The 19,457-nt window shown below is 40.3% G+C and overlaps 1 protein-coding gene across 7 annotated transcripts in view; it reads right to left on the bottom strand.

The window, feature by feature from the left end:
- Positions 1-19,457, bottom strand: part of Mp (collagen XV/XVIII-type protein multiplexin) — a 325,990-nt gene that overhangs the window by 8,541 nt on the left and 297,992 nt on the right. For 6 of the 7 annotated variants that reach the window (XM_076813594.1, XM_076813590.1, XM_076813591.1 and 3 more), the window contains 7 exons: positions 15,252-15,333; positions 14,645-14,739; positions 10,253-10,405; positions 9,715-9,912; positions 2,518-2,547; positions 1,705-2,074; positions 599-990 (listed from right to left, as the gene is read on the bottom strand). In XM_076813594.1, coding sequence (XP_076669709.1) covers positions 599-990; positions 1,705-2,074; positions 2,518-2,547; positions 9,715-9,912; positions 10,253-10,405; positions 14,645-14,739; positions 15,252-15,333 — 1,320 coding nt within the window. The remainder of the gene's footprint in view (positions 1-598; positions 991-1,704; positions 2,075-2,517; positions 2,548-9,714; positions 9,913-10,252; positions 10,406-14,644; positions 14,740-15,251; positions 15,334-19,457) is intronic. The other variant, XM_076813592.1, reaches the window with a different exon arrangement.

Below are 19,457 nucleotides of genomic sequence, written 5' to 3'. Positions count from 1 at the left end.
TAGTCATATAATATACTTATTGTGAGATCGGAGAGAGATAATGTCGAGCCGGGTGTATCATGTAGGTAATACTTACTTTCATCGAGTTCTGTGTTCAGCATTGGGAAAACAGTTTTATTATTTTAGAAATGTGATCATTACTAAATAAAACAGGGAACGTGTGAAGTGTCGTCCAATTGTATAGTACAAGTCTCATAACTAATTGCTCAACAATCAGAAATGTTACTCCTCAGATTTGCTTATAGAACAACCCACACGATGCAATCATAAAATTATTTCATCCCCTTGACAAAAATTTAAGGACAATTTTTCACAACTATTTTTCAAAAACAATTCCCCAGTTTTATACTCTCACTCCCCCTCTCCAATTCCACCTACAATTTATCCCCCTCCCCCAAACAAAGTTGCCAAAGCCCTCACAATTGAAATACAATTACCCCCTCACAAACGCTATCATACCACAAGACTTTTAATTCTTAACTACCCCATTGCTTCTACCCTCCAGTGTGTACGAATAATAACAGGTTAATCAGGTTTGGAAACTACGTTTGCATGTAAAAAGGGAATCAGTGGGAAACAAAAGAGACTTTTCTCGTACCACCCATCCGGGTAATCCAATCTCCCCCATTACTCCCGGTTTCCCAGGTGGTCCTACAGGACCTGGTGGTCCAGGACGGCCCCGTCTGCCTCTTTTTCCCTCGCCGCCCTTCTCGCCTTTGATGGTGATGTAGTCGCCGGAACTCGCTATAGCAGTGACTCCTGGTGGACCTCTCTCCCCTTTTTCGCCCTTTGCTCCGCCAACCCCCCATGCCCCAGGAACTCCGTCCTTGCCCGGCTCGCCTTTGTTGCCCTGAGGTCCTTGAATGCCATTCACACCAGGAATTCCGGCTGGCCCAGAGTCACCTTTATCCCCCTTCTCGCCTTTGGTGCCCTTATCCCCTTTGTACCCCCGTCCACCGGCCTCCCCCTTGTCGCCTTTTTCCCCTAAAGCTAATTAAACGACAGCATTAAACCGCACCGCGTTGAATACAGGGGATGCAGGCTAACTACAGGGAAATATTTGCACCGACCGATGCTCTGTTAATCAAATACGCCCTTATATCGGAACGGGTATCAACGCTCGGAGTGACGCCGGGTTTTGAAAAGTGACCGTTTTGAGCGGGGAAAGTTTTGCAAAAAGCGAACTCCGCGCCTGGTTTGTTTCCAAAGTGAACGTCCGCGGACTCTCGGGCAATACTTTTGATGCTCCCCAGAGAATATCGGCGTGAAAACGAGCCAAAGCTATACACGGGGTGCCAATCCTCGGCGTGAAAACATAGTGATGCCAGTCAACGCGGTAAAAGGATCATTAGGTATATGGAACGAAACTAGTGAAATAACGAGGATTGCAGAGGAATCGATGAATGTACTTGCGCGCTCGTGGTTTGAAATTGGTTTCGAATGCTTTCGAAAATTCGGTTTCGAGGAGGCTAATGGGAAGGGAACGATACGCCTGCTTCTGCGCGTGGATATAGTGACACGAATCGGTGCATTCGATGGTAAATTTAGTAGAACATTTGTCGCTCCCTTCTGTCAGTAGAGATGCAATGTAACGAATGAAAAATGGCTGGGTATATGATCTTCTATGAATTTAGTTGATTTCTCTGGAACGATATGTTTCTACATTCTTTGGAAAATTTATTCTTCCTTGTTGCGCATCCTTACCTCCTTCCCCAACATTTATTCCTCCTGGCCCGCCCAGTCCAGGCAAGCCTGGCGGTCCAGGCGTTCCTGCAGGACCTGGTTTTCCTTCTGGTCCTGTATCTCCCTTGTCACCCTTCTCTGCTGGTCTCCCATTCTCCCCTGGCGCACCAGGAAGTCCTGGCGATCCGGGAGCACCAGGTTCACCCTTGAATCCTTGAATTCCTCGCCCGCCTTCTTTCCCGTGATCACCCCTAGCACCCTTGTGCCCTGGCTCGCCCTTGGTACCTTTGGCGCCCGCAATCCCCGACTCCCCTTTCAGCCCTGGATTTCCCGAAGTGCCTGCCTCACCTTTTTGCCCTGGCAGTCCTGGTCGCATCGTGATGCCCTCCGTCTGAAGTTATTGAAACAATTTCTTTAGAGGCTAAGCAACTTTGATTTAGGAAACTTGCGGGGAATATGGAAGGTGTTGGAATTTGGGTTAATATCTTCCTAGAATAAACTTCTGAGGTTTCGAGGTTCCTCCTTATTTTATTCACAGTCTATGGTAATTGGGATAATTGTAATTGAATACGGTATTCTGCTCTGTATATTTGTACCATAAATTAGTGATTTAATTTTCTACAAACTCTGTGTTCGCGTGGCGTGTTTCAATCGCGAGGTATTTTTGAAATTCAAAAGAACTGGAATATTTAATGCGAACAGTGATGTAGATACCGTTTCAAGGCTCAAATTTAGCAAACCGGAGAGTGAAACTCGATGGTGTGGAAATAGCGATATAGACTTAAAAGAACTTATCGCAGAACTTAGCGCTCAAAGTACGCAACTACTACTCACCCTATAAATGCCGCGGGGTTTCCAACTAGGCTGCATGCGCATAATAGACGAAATTTCTCTGTTTAATCATCGGTCGTAAAGTCGTAAAGCTAAAAGCAGTCGCCGGAGCGACAGCCCACCTGCCCGTTTTGTGTCGTTCAATAGCCGCTGACGAACAATCGTCGTTGAAACAATCGCCCATGTTAAACGGTGATACTATCAAACGTTGAACCGAACCATTATCCTATTCCCAGTTTTCCCAGCTATCAATTGCCCGCTACGATTCTATTCAACAGCGTCTATGGATTTAGAAGTGTTTAACAACCAAAGGAACAGCGAGGAGTAAATACAGAGAAGCTTACTTATAAATTTCACAGAATCACTTTTCGCCAATAATATCGGCTGCATTGCACTGGAGATCAAAGTATCTCCCAATATTCGAATTCTTAGCTAGACTTTCTCCACCACTTTGTCAAGAGTATCTCGCTAAATAAGCACTGCAATGAACACCCCATAGATCATTGCTCGTATTAGCAATCTATTAAACACGATAGCGATTGTTTCAAACGGTCATCGTACGATTGAAAAATCAATCAATTCATATATGTAACGCGAATTCGAGACACTGGGGGGTGGAAGTGCGAAGGGGGGAGTATGAAATTGGAAGAATATCAGATGGATCCTCCGAAACGGAAACAGTTATTGGAGAGGCCAATCAACAACGAGTTCTGCTCGCAGGTTGCTCGTCAAAGTCAATGAACAGCTCGAGTCGTTCCACTCGATAGATACTCGTTTATTCAAGCGTTTACAGGTCTCAGCTTCTGTAACCGCAATCGAATCGAGTGCACCCTCCTCTTTTCCTTCGTCACGCGAATGCCTCCGAACGCCTATTTATCAACGCCACCGCTCGTTCCATTATACGTCATGCCAGGCCTCTCAAACCTCTCTACCGCCAAGTGGTTTATAGAACTTTTGGACTTCCTTTGGCCATTCACAGAGAGCTGGGCATTCATCGTAGGCATCTCTCGTTCCACCTTGCTCTCTTTTATCCTTAAAGCGGCCGTGTTGGGCGCGTTCCTGGCACGCTCCCGGTGATCCAAGTGCCACGGCATGTCGAATTAACGATTAATTCAATGGAATAATTGTTCACCGACGTGAAAACGTTGCTTTCATACTTCCACAGTTTCATCCTACTTTTTTGTACAGATACCAGTGGAAACATTTATTGCGTCACTGAAATATTCAACGTGTTATATATCTCTTAATTAATTAGTATCGAGAAAGTATCGCACGATTAGTGATTAGGTATTCAGTCCTCGATCGTTTGGTCAAAATCAGTTGGATACCAGAGCAGTTTTTCAAACGTGATTTTGTGGGTTGCAGAATATATATTTTTAATGTTGCATGTAGGTAGCTCACAACGAGGGTAGAATGTTTTTTTTCCATTATTATTACTAACTTTTCGTACCTGTTTTGATATTACATTCGTTAGCAGTTGTTTACTGGAAAGGAGTGTATGCTACCGGGATAATGATAGGCAAACAGGTTTGTTATGTATTGCAAAACATTGAAATTTATGATTTGCGGTGATGAATATTGACCGCGTAATGAGATTTATTTCTGAAAATTTTTTAATTCGGCTGTTAGTACTTTGAAATTCTGTGTGCCTGTGCAATTATTGTCTGCAGTTCAGAGTTATTTTTCCGTTTTAAAATGTCAGGTGGAAAATTTATAAGCAATCGTTTTTCTCTGTTCAAATTTTGCTTTTAAATGAAGGAATCCATTTTTTCTTGTTATTGGAAAGAAAGAGTCGAGGTTGCGTTAAATTCGTTTAGCAGAATGTCATTTACATTATTAGTACAGTTGTAGATTTGAAGTAATAAAATGAAATGCGTTTGTATAAAATCAAAGAGTTAGAATAAAAAGCTATCCAGTTTCCTTTTTCTCCAAATTTTGAAATCGCCGGTTTTTCGTTGGGTATGAGTAAACTTTTGGAATTCAATTCATTTGTTAAGCGTGTTCGAGAAGTAAATTTCTATGAAACGAAGCCAATAAAGTTGTTCAAGTGTTTGTTCCCACGAAAGAGATCTTCCAAAGAAAGAATATATCAATCTTCAAGCGCACTCTTTTTACAAACGAAGGATATTGTTTGATAACATTATCTTTCAATTTAAAGACAGCCTCTTGCCACTAATGCTTGAATAACAGAAAAAATTGATTCTTTTACCTTAAATTTGGAACTTCCGTTTAAAATTGAATCTACCTCTAACTGAAACTAGCTTTAACTGGTTTCTTCTAAAATTTCGATTTATACCACTTAAAAAAAGGCTCAACTTATATATAAAATTTGTAAAATCACAGTTTCTCTCGTCACATCGTCCCATGTAACCCAGATTCTTCACTCCGTTCAACGGTTTTTGATACAACGTCGCTATCTGTGCGATAGTTGCCCAAACTCTTCGCGCAGCCCAAGAAAATACTCGAGCTTCCCCAATAGATGTACGTATTTTCATTTCGAGGACGACTCGTCCTCTTAAGCAACTTTCCTCGCTCACCTGGCGTACCTGGTCGGTGCAGCCTAGAAATTGGTTTCTGTATTCTCTAGGGAAATCGGACTCTTGTACATTCAACCACGAACCGGCGCAGAGTCACGTAAGATAACATTCGAAGTGGAATCGAGATGCTCGAGGAATCCTGGACCCTTTGCAAGGTCGCAAAGTCCTTTATCGATGGGTGGGTGGGAGGAAAAGATCGGTGGAGCTGGTTTTCTTTTCAATTTCAGGGCACTTTTATCGCGTGTGATGTTACTTTAAATATTAGATCATTCAGAATTCAGCTTTCAACGCTGACCATCTTCCACTTGGTAAACAATCTTTCAATTGCTTCTTCAAAAATATTTCGTCCATTCAATTGAAAATCTGGTTTAGTGACAACTTCCTATTTGCGAAGCTTTTGTCATTTGGACGATTTTGCATATACACCCCCGTTTAAAAGTTTCAGGCCAGTTTTTATATTTGCTCCAAGTCTGGGAGAATTATTTTATAATTTTATACATTATTCGGAGGGTGTCCTGATGTTTTACTATTTACATTTCTGTGAACTATCGGTAAAGCGATTCAGTACGCTAGCTACTTAGAAATTAATTTTTGAATTCCAAGAAAGATGCCTAATATATGAGAAATACTCATTCGCTTCCATCTTTAGTTCTGCCACGTGGGAGTATAATTTTTCCCCATCTTCACCTGTCCAGATTTCTGTCTCTAACGAGTCATCTTACTCTCCGTGCAAATGACTGCGACGTGCTACCGCGCAGAAAAGCGGCGCGTGCTTTTTTGCAAAATATTGCATACACGAGGAGCAGTCTGCACCAAGTATTATTCACGCAGGGCCGTTCCGAGTCGAGAAATCTTTTGCCATCTCGCGCGACGTCGCGGGAATACGTAGCGACGAGCAGTGGTGCAGGGCTTTAAGGCCTCAATATCTCTTTCACGTGTTAAGGATGCCTTCCAGAGAGGGTGCATATTGTTTTGATGAGAGATGTTAACGTCCTATATTGGCGCACCTTCTGCGTACGCTGGGTACACTTTGAATGATTACGGGGATATTTTCGGTGAACGTATTTTTACCAATGAATTTCTGCAGCACCGGACTTCTCGCCTTCGTGAAGATCGTCGCGCAATAACTCTTTATTAAAGTATAAATTAGTGTATCGATTAATTGAAATTTAGAGTTCAAGTACTTTATATAAATGATACATTATCCTCGTTTCTTAATCCTGTGCATTTTGGACAGTAAATTGTATTTGATCGTTAGAAAATAATTCATGCAGGAAAAGTAGTAGTTAGAAGATTACAGGTTGTTTTGTTACCCGTAGACTTTCACCGATATCATTTGTTAAGAAGGATATAGAACTTCGCCAGTCATGGATTGTTTTTGTAAAATTAAAATAGCATGCACTATGTTTTGGAATCGACGGGGGAAAAATCATGCACTTCGTTACGCTTAAGCTTCCTTTTTGCTTCATTTTTGCCGATGGCACGCTTCCAAATGTTACGCCGCGAGAACGAAACGAGCGGCCTGACCTCGCTTGCTAATTGTCGAAACGTCATAATGTACGGAGAGCTTTGTTCGCTCCCAAGTGCATTAAAAGCATAGAACAGTACGGAAAGTCGTGTCCACATTCCACTATCGCGATAATTTCATCGAGCCAGCGTCGTTATCGAAACTCATTGTCAGCTCCCTTTGATTCTTCGCGGTTCAAAAGAAAATGAAAATTCGTCCATGAAAATTTTCATGAAAATTTTCAAATTAATTAATCGAGTCTGTCGCGAAAGTGTTGTACAAAGCAGAGAACCACGTGACATCTCCAGAAGTAGCAACGAAAGGGAAGCGAGAAATAATAAAAGAAGGAAAAAATAAATGGTCATCGGCTAATTTTCGAGCATTTTAAATTTTTTTTTAACAACAATGCAAAACAATGCGAATTGGAAGACGCGTGCACTTTCGTACAAATACGAATAACGAAGCTATTACACACGACTCGAAGCCTGCAACTTCAATACCCTGGAATAACTTCTCCAAAATTAATCGAATAATCAACATTCACGATTCCTCCCAAACATCGCCAAAGATTTTCGATGCAGAATTTTATCAACACCCGCTAATTCCATAAAAAATTCCATTTCTACCTGGAAAGCATTGGGCAATTTATCAAATATTCCTATTTAACGGTCAATTTATTACGCGAACTATGCGTTTCCCGCGTGAATATTTTCAAGACCACTCGACCATTAATTATAATGAATAATGCACCGTCCCGTCTAGCGGACAAAGGCAGCTAATAAAAAAGTGGGCGGAATTTCGCGAAAGACAGCGGAGCCCGGCCTTCGAAATGCGCGTGGCCGCGCGCGCCGCTCGCGGAATACCAAAGCGTGGCTTCATTTTTCACCGCGGCATCAGCTACCGTTTCGCACCCTATTTAATTTCCACTGCTAGCCACCGCCGGCGAAAATAGGTCATCCAGCGCACGTCCGCCGATGTATCCGCGGCTGGATGTATCCGTTGCGGCAACTTTAACACAGATACGCCGGATTTCTTGTTGTCTCTCGTCGCGGGGTGAGACTATGGACGGGCATGGAAGTCGCCGGCGAAGACGAAGCGCGTAAAAAGGGTGGAGGTGGTGCGGGAGCGTGGAAAGAATGGCGCGGAAGGAAAGAGCTGGACATACAGCCCCGACAACTCCACCTTTATTACGTGCACGGTTACTTATTCCCCGCGGGGCGATATCGCGTTCCATTTCCATTCAACGAATTTCTTGTCGCACCGCGCCCGCCCCGCCGAGACGACGGCAACGTGGAAGGACGGCTGCAACCGGGGCGCCGGTCGCCATAATAAAAAGGACCGCACCTACACGGTGGATTGTCGGGCGATGGCATTTTGGGATTTCGTTAAATCGAGGTATGGGAAATTCATGAGAGGTGGCAACGAAGTGAATAAAGGAGAATTTCGACGGCTAAGGGAGGGTGGTGGAGGAATAGGAATTAATATGACGACGTCCGTTGACATAATAAAAAGAACCGAATCTACTCGGTGGACCGTCGGAGGGTGGCAATCGGGGATTTTGTCAATTCCACGGAGCTTTGGGAAAGTTGATGAGAGGTGGAAAGGATCTTCCGCGCGCGAGGGGTGTGAGCGAGGGAAAATTTCGACGCAAGGACGAGGGGGGTGGGAATTAATGTTACGAAGCGTGGATATCCTTGGCCCCCTCGCGGCGGTTAATATTCTCGTCTGTTTAGGACCTGGCCCCGCCGATGCTACGCGATCGTGGTGGTTTATTGGACGTGAATGCGTGTACGTTTACGAGCGGACAAGGCTAGATGAGGGTGTAAATTTAGGGGCACCGTGGGGGAGGGGAAGGAAACGTATTGGAATTACAATCGGAGGGCTTTATATGGAACACACTGTCTAGGAAGGAGCGTCTTTGCCTCGGGAGTAATTCCGGTTTCCTTCGTTACGCTGGCGCAGGTAATTTACGGAAGCTTCTGATTAGAATTTCGTTGCCTCAGGATGGATCGCGCTTTTCGTGCGGGTAAGGTGACCACTGCACTTTGACATCTACAAGTGGAAACGGAAATTAAGGGGTTCTGACTAGTCAGCTTTCGAAAAAGAACACGATTTTCTGGTATTTTTCGTGGAATATCTGCTGTTATATTTTGTTACACACTATTCGCTTGTTTTAACAGTATATATATGTAGCAACTCTCAGTAATTTTGTTGTAGGAAAACAGTAAAAAATGAACAAATAACAGCCATTCTCGCGGAAGCTGTGTTGATATCGGTGAGCAAGATATTTCGGAAACCGCTGTATCGATTGGCCTAAACATTTGCAGGCTTCTTTTATATACCAAAGACTAGTAGATGAACGAAGGATTTTTTATTTTAACAAAAACTCTGTTTTTAAGCAACGAAAAACGAACAATTCAGCCATCGAAAAAGCGTGGTTTTGCGTTAAACGGCCGTCAGTTTGTCAAAAATCAACTTTCTGAAAAAACGTTCGTTCATCTACTGAATTCAACCATATACCAACAGAATGTTTTTGAATATTTAATCTTAGATGATCCGGCTCAGAGAAAACATGCTCACCGCGCAGCGCCACTATCAAAAGAGCTTTCGCGAGAATGGCTGTTATTCGTTCATTTTTTAATGTTTTTCTATAACAAAATTACTTAGAGTTGCTACATATATATACTCGTAAAATAAGCGAATAGTTGTAAACAAATATACAGTAAATATTCCACAAAAAATTCCAGAAAATCGTGTTCTTTTTCAAAAGCTGGCTAGGCATAACCCCTTAACACGGCGCTTCTTGAATTTCGCAATCTTCATCTCACTCAATTCTTCTTTAAACTGACTTATAACGAAGTAATCACAGTCATTCTGCTGTGATGCATAAATAGGGGGTGTAACGTGGCAAGTGTGTTAAGTTTTGAAGGTGAAAAGAATTAATGCAAAAGAAAACTCGTTAAAACTTCAGAAATATGCTCAACTCTTTGTTTATCCTTTCGCACTGTTAAATGCACCTCTGAAGTTTAACACACTTGTTACTCCTCGCGCGATAAAAATTGCACTTCGTGATCTCTTTCATCGCGGCAACCAACTATCCTGCATGTGGTCGGAAGAGGCAACGAAAATGAATTCAATATAGCCAGAGTTACTTACGTCGTAACCAGAGAATTCACCCTTCCCGGGTGGTCCAGGGGGTCCTTGTGCGCCCTTTTCACCGGCTATTCCATCGCGCCCTGGCTCTCCTTTTTGTCCTTGAGGACCTTCCGGCCCCACTATTCCCGTGTCTCCTTTATCGCCTTTGGCCCCGGGTGGTCCTTCGAGTCCCCTCTCTCCAGGCGGCCCAGCTGCACCCTGTACAAATTATTTTGCGGTTACATAGTCGTCCAAATGGTAAAAAAAAAACAAACAAACAAATTGCAAGTTCAGAAGGAGAAGCATGGATTTAATGGTAAATGTCACACGTGCGTCTTCGAAGCTCGTGTTGTATCCGTACGAGCAGCGAATTTACATAAAACTGAGATATATGCTTGAACGCGCGCGTATACGATACTATAGAAGTACAGAGGTTCGGAGAAATTATTCCTTTCGTACGTGAGAATGTCCTTTATTTCACAGATAGTTGCATTCGCTTTAAGTCACATTAAGCGGGATGTTTGTCGCGAAACGATCGTTTTCTACAAAGCGTTAATACCGTCAGCCCCATTTGCCCTTGTTTCCCCTCTTGCCCTGGTAATCCTTGCTCTCCTTTGGGACCCTGGATCATCTTTGGCATCGTAAAGGATTCCATCAGGGCTGTTGCATTGCAGGTGCACGTGCCTGGCTCTCCCTTCTTCCCTGGCGGGCCCTGTAGCATTTTGATCAGTTTATCATCGTAAACAGATAGGCGGGATTACGGAGACGTGAATTCCATCTAAATATCTTTCGGTCGGTGATAATTAATGTTTGTGGTGGATGGCAAAGCTCTGCTATCCCTTACTATTTACTCCTCTATACTTGGTCTAATTTAGTCCCATTCTTGTACCTAACATCACCATCACTAAGCTGAATTACCTAACCATCAATACTGTTACAGTGGATTATAATAATCTACAAATAATTTAGTCGGAATTTATTTTCGATAGTGTATTTATTGTCTGTACTTCTGATTTCTGATTATTTCAAGCTCTGAATGTCGTTGTGTGATATTCGTTGGCAGACAACTGCACAGAAGATCAAATGGACCATATGAGAGGTTCTGTCATAAAATGGTATTGATCAACTGTGGAAATTGGTTTTCTTATTGGTCACCATTCCATACCTTCAAGAGTTTACGAGTAGACGGTGGAGGGAAATTGATTAATGTCTTTCCAGAATGATGACAAAACTTTGTCCAAAGCAATTTATAATTCCTTGTAAACTCGTAAACCTACTCGGCTCGAAGCTATGAACAAAGTGTAATGTTCACAGCAGTACATCGTTGTAAAATTTGAAGTAATGTAGAAAAAAATCGAAATGATATCTTATAGATATCATTTTCTACATTACTTATCTATAAGATATCATTTAGAATTTTTTTTTAATTTTCATTACGGGCTCAGAAAAAATTTGAAAACAACGACCTTCACTATTTTCATCGCTATTTCGACCAGTTGCAATTTTTTTCAAAACGACGAAATACGTCACCTAGAAAACTAATTCCGTTAGCTTCTAAAAAAAACTCAAGTCGTTCGGACCAATTTCAAAAAAGTTATGCGATTTTAAAGAGTGTCAACTTACTTTCCGATGTGACTGTAATCTCTACGTAACGACGGAATGCGATGAAACCTCTCATTTCTTGTAATATCCATCTGAGGTTATCCATTAGTTTCAAAGGTTACGACATATACGTCACAGCCTCGGATATAACAAGCGTTTAACAAGCTGTGCTTAAATCTGTACGTGCATAATTTCGGAAGATAGTGAATATCGTGAAAGCAGTTTCCTGTGTAATCAATGGTACATGCAGTGGTTACCAGTACTTGAGCGTCCTGGCTAAATTGGCCTGCTCGAGTAACAAGATAAATGAGTGATCCTGGATTGGAATGCATTCAGCCTCGCTTCATATGCCCAATCCCCGCTGAATTATTATTGCTGAAATATGCGTGCATCTATGTACATCTGACATAATGAAAGGTTCTTAGGATCGAATTCTCATAGTTGATAATAGACCTTTGTAGTGATGTAATGAACTGCTTACGCACGTGGAACTATGTGTTATCAGTTATCAGATACTGATATCATTTTCATTGAATCAGTGCATACATATATTAATCCAGTAGCTTTAGAAATTACTACAATCACAACTATGTAATGTAATCGATACTTTTGTTAATAACAAAGTCCTGAGAATTTTAATAAGTCCTTGTAATATGTATTTTTTGTTTTTAATACATAAATGTATGATATATATTATACAGTCTTGAAGATTTTAAGCACAGTGAATGTTATTGCACAATAAAGTCCATGTAAATCTTCGTGATCTGAGTTTTCTGAGTTAGACTCCCTGTGGGCTGATTTATTGTGTGGCTATACTACTTAGTGCGTTTGAATTTTATGCCATAACTTGTAGGGTGTTCGAAGTAAAGATTCAGGGTTTAGAGGGTGTGTAGTATTCAGAAATCTGAGTAAAAAGTGTTGGGTCAATATAGACAAAAAAAATTAACCTTATCAAAGTGGAATGAATTTTCAGTTCTCATAATGCACATTATGTATCTTCCTCTGTTTCTCTGTCCTCTGAATTATTCTTCCATTTTCACACAGATTTCATACCTTCGTGCCACAGAATCACGTTTTGTTTCAAAAGCTTCTTTGTCTGTACTTGACAGGCATTTTCCACTTCCTAAAACAAGAAGTGTCTTACAATATTACAAATCTAAGACCTCAAGAAAGGAAGAGACAATCTTGTAATGCTATAAAATATAAACAGAACAATAATTATCAATTGCAATGTTAATTGCATACAGCTATTAATTATATTTATTATATTATATTATTACTCTTAACACTGAAGAAGCAAATGAATCACTAGTGTTGTCACAAAGAAAATCGATTCCAACTCTGACAAGTTCACTTTGTTTATTCATGTTCATGAAATATTTACTATTCATTCCAGTTAATATTAAATGCCCTCTAATTATCGAACCCGTCTTTAAACTCGCAATTGCTGAGGCAATTGAAATTCCAAAAATGTATTCAATTGTTCCACACAAATTCAGCACATTCCAATAATTACAATTCATTATAAACTGCAGCGACACTCAATGTGTACCACGAATTGCTGCAAGATAATGCACCCGTTCATTACGAAAGCTGAATGCTGACGACTGTACACAGAATAACGCTAAATCAATGTATATCGTCCGTCTTAATACGTGTTCTTACAACTGAATTATTGCTTTGTTAGTCGTTACAATGATAAGCTGGAAGCACAGAGGTAGAATGCACCGTCGTAGAATTATATTACAGAGATGGGCCATAGTAAAATCTCTTAGTGGGTAATTGCTGTCCAATTTGTTTCTCGACTTAAGCAAAATTGTTCCAGCAATAATTCTATAATTCGTACTTTTCTATTCGCTCAAACAGCACTGAGTGGAGCAGCATTCGGATCGATTGTCATTCTTTTAAGCGGAACAATGTGCTGTTGCATAATCATAAGCGAAACCTGATATGAACTGCAACGTGTCCTGCAATATGCACAATGCGTTCAGTCTGCCTTTATACGTGTGTAGACTATTCAACTAGTGAAACTGGGACGTCTATGATTTGAACAAGGGTTGTTAATAAACGAACATCTTTGGCATGGATGATATATGTGTTCTATATATTACGTTGCCCCATAAGTAACGCGACATTTCTGTGGTAATAAGTGATTCTCTGTTAATTATTAATTAAGTGGGCGATTTCTTTTGCGCTGTGCAATCTTCTCCGATTTTTTTATAACTACTTCTGTTGTTCTTTTATAAAATCCTCTCTCTTCTGATTTCTACTCATTTCAAAAGAAATCCTCATTTATTGTTAATCTGAATAATTTTCTAGTGAATGTGGCGAATGATTCATAATTTCATTGCTATATGTAGTCTTGTGTTATCCTAATTAAATAACGACTAAAGCTCATCGTTGTTCTTTCTTTGTCAGTTTAGCCCTCAGAATAATTTGAAATTAACAACAGAATACTCTACCCTAACTAACAACACCCAGGTATTTTTTTATATATATGTATATACCTAATTAATTTTTTTAAATTCTACTTGCATATTCATTTTTTTAATTTTTAAAGCATAATGTTTCAAATTTGGTCCTTCTCAATCATTTTAAATTCTCGAAACAAGCAAGACATGCGATTTGCATTCATCAGATTCTAAAGTAACAGAAAAAATTATTTCGTAACCACTACCTCGAACTAGTATTATTATAGTACCAGTACTATTACTTTGTTGCGTGTTCCTTGGAGAAATTGCATTACTTATGGGATAACCTAATAATACATTGAACACACCATGAAATACACGTATGTGTAATATAGGTCAGTGTACTCGATTTCCATAAATTATGCAAACATTTAGGTACGCACTCTGTTTGTGACACAGTATTCGTACAAAACTGTTCTGAGGAACGCTAGTTAATGCTACATCTTAATTTAAATTTAAATTAATAATTAGTGTGTGAAGGAACTTGTACCTAGTGCTATTAATGGCAACTGTAATCACTTTGTGGTTTAATATACTCTTCGAATCTACTTGAACGATTACAAATCGTGAATGTGTAAATAGTATTTCTGAACTTTTAAATTAGGGTGCGAAGTATTCCATAAACCTAATAACGTTTTTTAAATTGTTAAATCCAATAATGTTTTTCGAAAAGAATTTACATATTTCTTTGCTGTAACAGTGATATTTTGATTCTTGAATCGTTCATCCACTAAGCTTGCCATCCCTTTTACTGCATTCTTCGTTATAAACAATTAAAAAGTAAATTTAGATCAATTTTAGCAGAGCCTGCAGTTTTGTATCAATACCTTAAGGTGTCTTATATTTTTCGAAACATTTTTATGAACAGTAATATTTACCTCATCCTGGCCAGGTGGGCCAGGGGGTCCTGGAGGTCCTCGAACGCTCTCTCCCTTATCTCCTTTATCACCCTTCTCACCTTTCGGCCCTTTGTCTAGCAAATGCAAGAGAATCGTCTGATTAGAATTTGTATATTCAAACGAAGACAATACTTTCCAACCCCTTTTTTTATAGCCTACTCAGCCTTCAACCATAAAACATTAAACAAACGCGTCTGGAGAGGTTCATGCACCCGAATTTAATAAGGCTCAATTTTCCTAACATGGCAAACAAAATCAAACAGAGAAAATTCCAAATGGTAAAAGCTCAATAGAAACTGACAATTACAGTTTCATTCAAAGTTTAATAAAACTAAAATAAAAAGACGCACGAAATAAATTGTCTAGCAATATCACAAGCCTTTCGTTGACAGAAACGCCTCAATCAGGAGGAAATCTGTCACCCTTAGAATCATCTGGGAATTCCGTGGAATGTTTCTAACAGAGGATACCAGTAATAACGTCCGAGTTATTAAAGGACCGTTCTCCGATGTAATCTCGTCCTGGGCCTTTCCCCATCGGCCGAGTTATGATTAAATAAAGCCGCGAATTCTTCGCGATTACTCACAGTCCGGATTGGGAGGAGGGGGTGTGATGAATGGCGGTGGATTGCTTTCCTCGCTTCTGTCTTCGTCATCGTCTCGTCCGATCTGAAAACGGATAGTAAAACGGGACAGTGAATAAGAACGCTAAACGTGATTTATATGTCGTTATATAATTTAAAAGGTGGAGACGACGGGGGAAGAGCGGGAGGAACGAAAGAAAAACGATGGTGGTGGGAGTTTCATCCCTTACGGCTGTGATTGATTGCCCGTTGCAGCCTGCGCGATTTATTTATCGTTAGGAAGCGGAGAAATCATTCCATTCTCGGCGATCCACCATCGAATTCTCCAGTTAAAATGGCGAATCGTTCGAGAGCATTTAATCGCACATGTTAGTCGCACAAGCAGAAATTGTCCAAGCCTGGTCCAATATCGATGAAATCGAATTTCGACCCAGTGGATCCGTGTTAGTGAAAATTCATTTACCTTTTAACTTTATTACTTGCAGAGGCTTTCAAATACGGGAAGGCATTTTCAGCAGTGCGAAGTGTTGCCTTTCTTCTGTCTACGTTAATTTATTTCAATACCACTGAATGCTACTAAATTTATGTATACTTTGAAAATTCGTATTAGTGTAAGTAACTGTTTAAATTATTTTCAAAATAATGGATGTATCGCGTGTTACAGGACGATACAGTTTCTTTTATATTACACTCGTCAGGGCTACTGAGGGAGTAATTCCTACTATACTATTAAGCCACGATCCTACATGTACAATGTACGACACAGAACACAAATAAAATCATGTTTTCTCATAAGTAACTCGCTGGGAGCACTTAAGAGCGGATTACTTTTGAAAGTAGTTCATTATGGAAGAGCTATTTTAATTATGCTTTGTACAGCGTGTTGCACTTGTGGGAACGCGACTTTAGGCAACCTTACCATTCTGTTCCATCCTTCATTCTCACAAATTAATAAACACCATCCCAATTACTATGTCTTACTGTAGCTTCTGACGCATGCATTACTTTAATAATCCTCTCAAGTAACAATTAATTGCATTGATAAGAGCTTTGAAACCGTAAAGTCTACTAATAATTTCATTTAAAATTCGGAATAATTATAACGCTTTACATTGAATGATCGACCATTCGAGTCCACCATTTTCCCTTCTCGAAAAATGAATGATATCGTGCGGGGTGGCGGTGATTAATGAAGTTACGGTTAAATCAAGCGGAACGGTTAACACATATTCGCCCTAAGTACTTTCCAATAATTATTAGTAATGACGCAGATTCATCGGGCTAAACCGTTCTTTGGCAGTTATTCATCGTTGATTTTCTGGCTAATATGTTACTCGAAAAGGCTCTCTTTATTGGCATATTGATCCCACTGTGTACATTACCCGTCGCTTACATTTCATCAAATATTTCCTAGCAAATGTGTTATTTCAATCTAACAAAGCATATCTATCAGCTTGACTTACTAATAAACTTCTGCCTTTCCACACTCTCGTAATAATTCCGCTTTATTCACGTCAAGTATACACCTAAATGGCTGCAAAATATATAATTGTTCATTTATCCATAATGGCGCATAAAATAAGATACTGATCTTTCGAGGAAGAAGCAACTTACGGTATCCAACTGCGAACAATAGAAAACACTATATATTTATAATATTACGTTGCAGCACTTCTGATATTACTTTCCCCTCCAAATAGACAGGGGAATTAAATTTAATCCCCCCTCCCCCGTATCGTTTCGGCCGTTTTGTTCCTCATGCCGTTTGTCTCCTTTGTAATTCATGAGCCGCGAGATGTCAGAATAATTTTTTCTATTCATTTCCCTGGAATTCTCCGCTACGACCACGCGACTGTATAAACTGGAGAATACTGCACCGGCACAGTAGTTGCACCGATGTGCACAGTGACCCGAGGATTTTGAATTCTCCCGGGAAATACAATAATAAAAGATACACATTTTCGCGTTTGCGGCTCCTCGGTTCCTTTAACTTCCACTTTGCAGCGATATCAACCATAATTCACAATTTTCGGAAAAGTCGGCAATCGTCCATCAAAGTTCTTTCCATTCTAAAATAAATCACATAGTAACAAAAGGAATAGGTCTTCGTATAATTAGCCCATTTTTATTTAGGATTCTTTGCCACGTTTGTAAACAACTCATTCATCATATACATTCTTTGCTTCTTCGAGATGATTGTTTTCTTCGCGATTTAAACAATCTTGTGATGATTGAAACGGATGATTGATTATAAGACTTTCGAATTCAGGTTATAAAATTTCTGTGTGTTCCTGGTGACTTTGAATCCTTGCTTTTCTTACGTTGAACATTCCCTCCGTGCTATCTCCCAAAGAAATAATGTTTCTTTGCCCATTCGATGTAACAAACGCGCAAATGCGCGGCGTGCTCCCGGAGGTACGTTTGGATGCACTTGTATCCGTAATATTTTCCTTCGTACAGTAGCTAGAACGCTGCAGCGTTGTGTTCGAGTTAAATTTCCGCACCCTGGTATATCTTGGAGCAATTCCGTAGTTTCTTTTGGCCCGAGTTGTTCAGCTGAGGCGTAGAAAGGGGTTAATTTGTTGCTGATTCAGCTGCGAGTCTTTTCGATTTAATTAAGAGATGGCTTCCGACTAAATAAAAGGATTGCCCCTCCATTTTTCTCTGTGACCTACATCCTCCTTTTTTATTTAACTAGATACCCCGGTGCTTGATCGAAAATTCCATTTATATCTATTATTAATTTAACGTTAACCATGGACATAAAAAATATGTGTATTTATTACTAATGAAGATACACGGTATTTGTCTCTATTCTTGAATTACAGGCGTTTTTGTGTGTCAGTAATTATAATATCGTAAATTTAAATAACATAACTGGTTGCACGAGCAAAGTTTAATAAGTACCTACCTAGTAACGTGAGTGGGTTTGTGCTGAACACCAAAGTGTTCACTTCCAGCACTTTCTTTAATGAAGACAGAGTTCTATGAAGTTTCAGCTTAATTTATAACAAAAGTTATTGCACCACAGAAACGTCTGTAAGTCAGGAAGAATTTGGAATACATCAACGTTTATTAGAACATTCTTCATTATTTCTGTGTGCCTAAATCATTCCTGAAGTTATCTTCGCACGTTACGAGCCACTTTGCATCATATATAATCAGAACAACTTGAACAAGAAAAATAGAAACCAGATCGACTCGATGACGAGTTAACTCGTCATTTGAAAACTCCACTTCACTAAAATCTTACGATGCTTTTTTCACTGCTTCATAGTTTTTGCCCCTCTTATCGCCCACGGTTATTCTATTTCTATTAGAAATAACATTAAGAAATATTCACACGTTCCATGGGCAAAACGAGTTAACTCTGTTCTTATTTATCACCGCTCAACTAGAGACCGTTTTCGATAAGAAAAATGTGCCGCTTAACAGGTTAAACTAAGCCAGGAGTCCAATCATAGACTCACAATCAGACTTTCATCAATGCAGAAAGAGGGGCGCGTCTTCCTAGTCTCATTGATATTGCCAGCACACATGAAACAGAAGAAACAGCTTCTCCCAGTAACTCGTAACATCGGAGCGACGAGTGCAATTCCGAGTCCGTGTCCCATTGAATTCGTTCACCCTGTATACACATGCAGTATGCACCCTGATCAGCTGCAGCATGCACGGCTGCGTCTTTGCATCCTGTCCGTACGGTCTGAGAGCTTCCCTCCTGAGTGGGATTTTACGGGTGAAATAAATTCCTCTGGCCCTCCCACGAGTTAGCAGGGCTACGGGGAACGAGTTTCACGACAACTACGTTGACCCCGATACCATCGAAGAATCGGTGTAGCCGGAAAATGGTATTCTTAATTATTTTCGTTTGTTCGAGTCGGCGAGCATCTGGTTGTCTTTCTGCTCGGTCTAAATGACAGTCGTGAGGAAAGTGGGGTGAAGGTAAGGAGCTTCGGAGGATGTTAATATTCTGCTGGGTGTTTGGAAGATGGGGTGGGTCTTCTATGTTCTTTATATCGGGGAGTACAGTGGGCTAAGTTAAACGTGATTTAGCTAACTGTTTAACTGTGTTTGGTAGTTACTTTGGTAGTTTGAACAGTAACGAATTCTGCTTTTTGAAATACAGATGCAACAGCAGTTGGAAGTCACGGAAATATTTCGTGTGGAAAGGGTTCAAAGCTCCGTGCATGTGCTCATGGAGTTGAACAT

Source organism: Andrena cerasifolii, chromosome 6 (genome assembly GCF_050908995.1).
Source record: "Andrena cerasifolii isolate SP2316 chromosome 6, iyAndCera1_principal, whole genome shotgun sequence".
NCBI classification, from domain to species: Eukaryota; Metazoa; Arthropoda; class Insecta; order Hymenoptera; family Andrenidae; genus Andrena; species Andrena cerasifolii.
The sequence above is the reverse complement of the archived record's forward strand: the minus strand, read 5'-3'. Positions and strand labels throughout refer to the sequence as shown.